This window comes from Galeopterus variegatus, unplaced genomic scaffold (genome assembly GCF_000696425.1).
Source record: "Galeopterus variegatus unplaced genomic scaffold, G_variegatus-3.0.2 Scaffold1473, whole genome shotgun sequence".
NCBI classification, from domain to species: Eukaryota; Metazoa; Chordata; class Mammalia; order Dermoptera; family Cynocephalidae; genus Galeopterus; species Galeopterus variegatus.
In genome coordinates this window covers 22,222-24,230 of record NW_007727584.1, presented here as the reverse complement: position 1 = coordinate 24,230, position 2,009 = coordinate 22,222, and the positions used below count along the sequence as shown (strand labels likewise).

The 2,009-nt window shown below is 51.9% G+C and overlaps 1 protein-coding gene across 1 annotated transcript in view; it reads right to left on the bottom strand.

Moving 5' to 3' along the window:
• DGAT2 (diacylglycerol O-acyltransferase 2) overlaps nt 1–1,967 on the bottom strand; it is a 36,591-nt gene extending 34,624 nt beyond the window's left edge. The window contains exon 1 of the mRNA XM_008577261.1: nt 1,682–1,967. Within this exon, the coding sequence (XP_008575483.1) occupies nt 1,682–1,802 (121 nt within the window). The 5' untranslated portion in view covers nt 1,803–1,967. The remainder of the gene's footprint in view (nt 1–1,681) is intronic.
• Nucleotides 1,968–2,009: the final 42 nt, after the last annotated feature.

The window sequence follows — 2,009 nt, the reverse complement described above, 5'->3', positions numbered from 1 at the left end:
GCAATCCCGTTGCCGGTCCCGGTCCGGTACGGGGGCGACACTGAGGGTTGCAATCCGTTGCCGGACACGGAAAAAGACAAAAAAAAAAAAAAAGTGTGAGTGTCGGTAAGTCCCTTCCTTCCCTTGTTAAAGGCATCAAAGGGCACAGTAGATGCAAAAGCACTCTTAAGTGAGAGAAGGGGCTGTCACAGGCTATTGGGCCAGGTGCATGGGACAGCTCAGGCTGCTTGCCTCCATGATGGTGACAGTAGCTCAGTACCTCACCAAGGGTAAAGAGCAGCACCCAGACCAAGAAGGGCAGATAGCCAAAGGGATAATCACACAAGGAGCAACACCAATGCCCAGGACACAGTTAAATTGTGATACCGCTCCAGGGTGGGTTACCTTGCAACCACTAGGATATTACAAATGATTTTGATTAACAGAAGTAAATATTATTAAGAGGGAGAAAACAGGGTTCAGAACTATACCTAAAGCATGTCTTCAACTTTATCTATATAATGTGTATAAAGAAAATTCTAAAGAAGTATACTAAAATGCCAATACGAAACTATCTTTGGACAGTTGATTTACCAGCAATTTTATTTTTCTTCCTGTTTGTCTACATTTTTCAAATTTTCCAAAATTGGCATGTTTTATTTTTATAACAAAGGTGGGCAGAGCAGGTAATTGTTAATTACTAAAGAAAAATCCCAAGCTGGAGAGGTTCAGCAAGCAAAACAAAGACAGGAGTGAGAGAGGTTTCATGCAAGACAAATACACAGAACAAGCAAACATCACAGCTGTGATGACTTCCCAGGGTGGTCCGGATTTATATTTAATCCTAGGTCATGCTTTCTCCTGCCTCAGTTTCTCCAACTATAGGAAAGGGGTGAGGGTGAAAGGGATGCTCTTCCTTGCATGGGAAAAACGGTGGAGTTTGATCTCAACTCTGCCCGATTCACTGAGGGCCTTGGTTCCACTCTGGGGGATACCGAGTGTCCTCTGCCCTGCACTCTAAGTGTGCCAGGCTCAGAGTTGCTGCTGAATGGGCTCCAGAGCCTGAGCTGAAGGACGGGCATAGGGCAGAGGACAGTGCGGGCACACCTGTTCCAGCCAGGCATGTTCCCTGTGAGTGGCTGTTTCAAGGAATTGCAAAACCCTTGCCACCCTGCCCATCCAGTCTCTCACTGGCAAAGCTTGCTCCACCTGGTGAGGGGGGAGGGTAGGGAACTGCCAGGGATCACGAATAGTACTGGGAGCTGGAGAGTTCTCCAATATCCCAAATAACTCCCACATCACAGATGAGGGAAACAAGCTGGGGGATGGGAAGTGATGTAATAGAGGTAGAAAAATATTGATGAGTGCCAAAGTGGAGAATGAACCCGGTCTTGACGAAGATGCCTGGCTGTCTAGATTAGACTAGGTAATAATCAGATTATATTCTTCCTTCATCCCAGACCCAAATGATGGCAGAAGGGAGAGAAGCCAGCTTCCCCCCCCGCCCCCCGAAAAAGGAAGGCGTTGGGACCTCGACCTGCAGTGGCCAGTCCTCCAGCAACGTGCGCGCATCTTAAGAACACCACCAGCCTGCCTCAGAGCCCTTTCCTGAAAATCTCCTCGCAGTTTCATAACCCCAGGACGAAAGCCGCCAAGGCCCTGCAGACCCCTCCGCTGTGACAGATCATCCCCAGACACTCACCCCATCTCCCAGACCCCTCTCGTGATAGTGCAGATCCTCCATTAGAGCTCTCGCTCCGGGCAGCCTCGGCCCGTCGCTCACCTCGCAGGACCCCAGAGTAGGCGGCTATAAGGGTCTTCATGCTGAAACCGGTGGAGTCACGGCACTGAGGGAAGCCGCCCTACCCTGCGCCCCCGTCCCATGTCCCGGCCGCCAGGGCCAGGGCTTTGCGCAGAGCCCGGGAGCCCAGGAACGGCGCCGACGCAGGGGCGGCTACCGCACAGGAAGCTGGAGGCAGGCGGCCCGTTGCCGCGCGCGCCGCGGCCGAAAGCGGAGCCGAAGCTGCGGC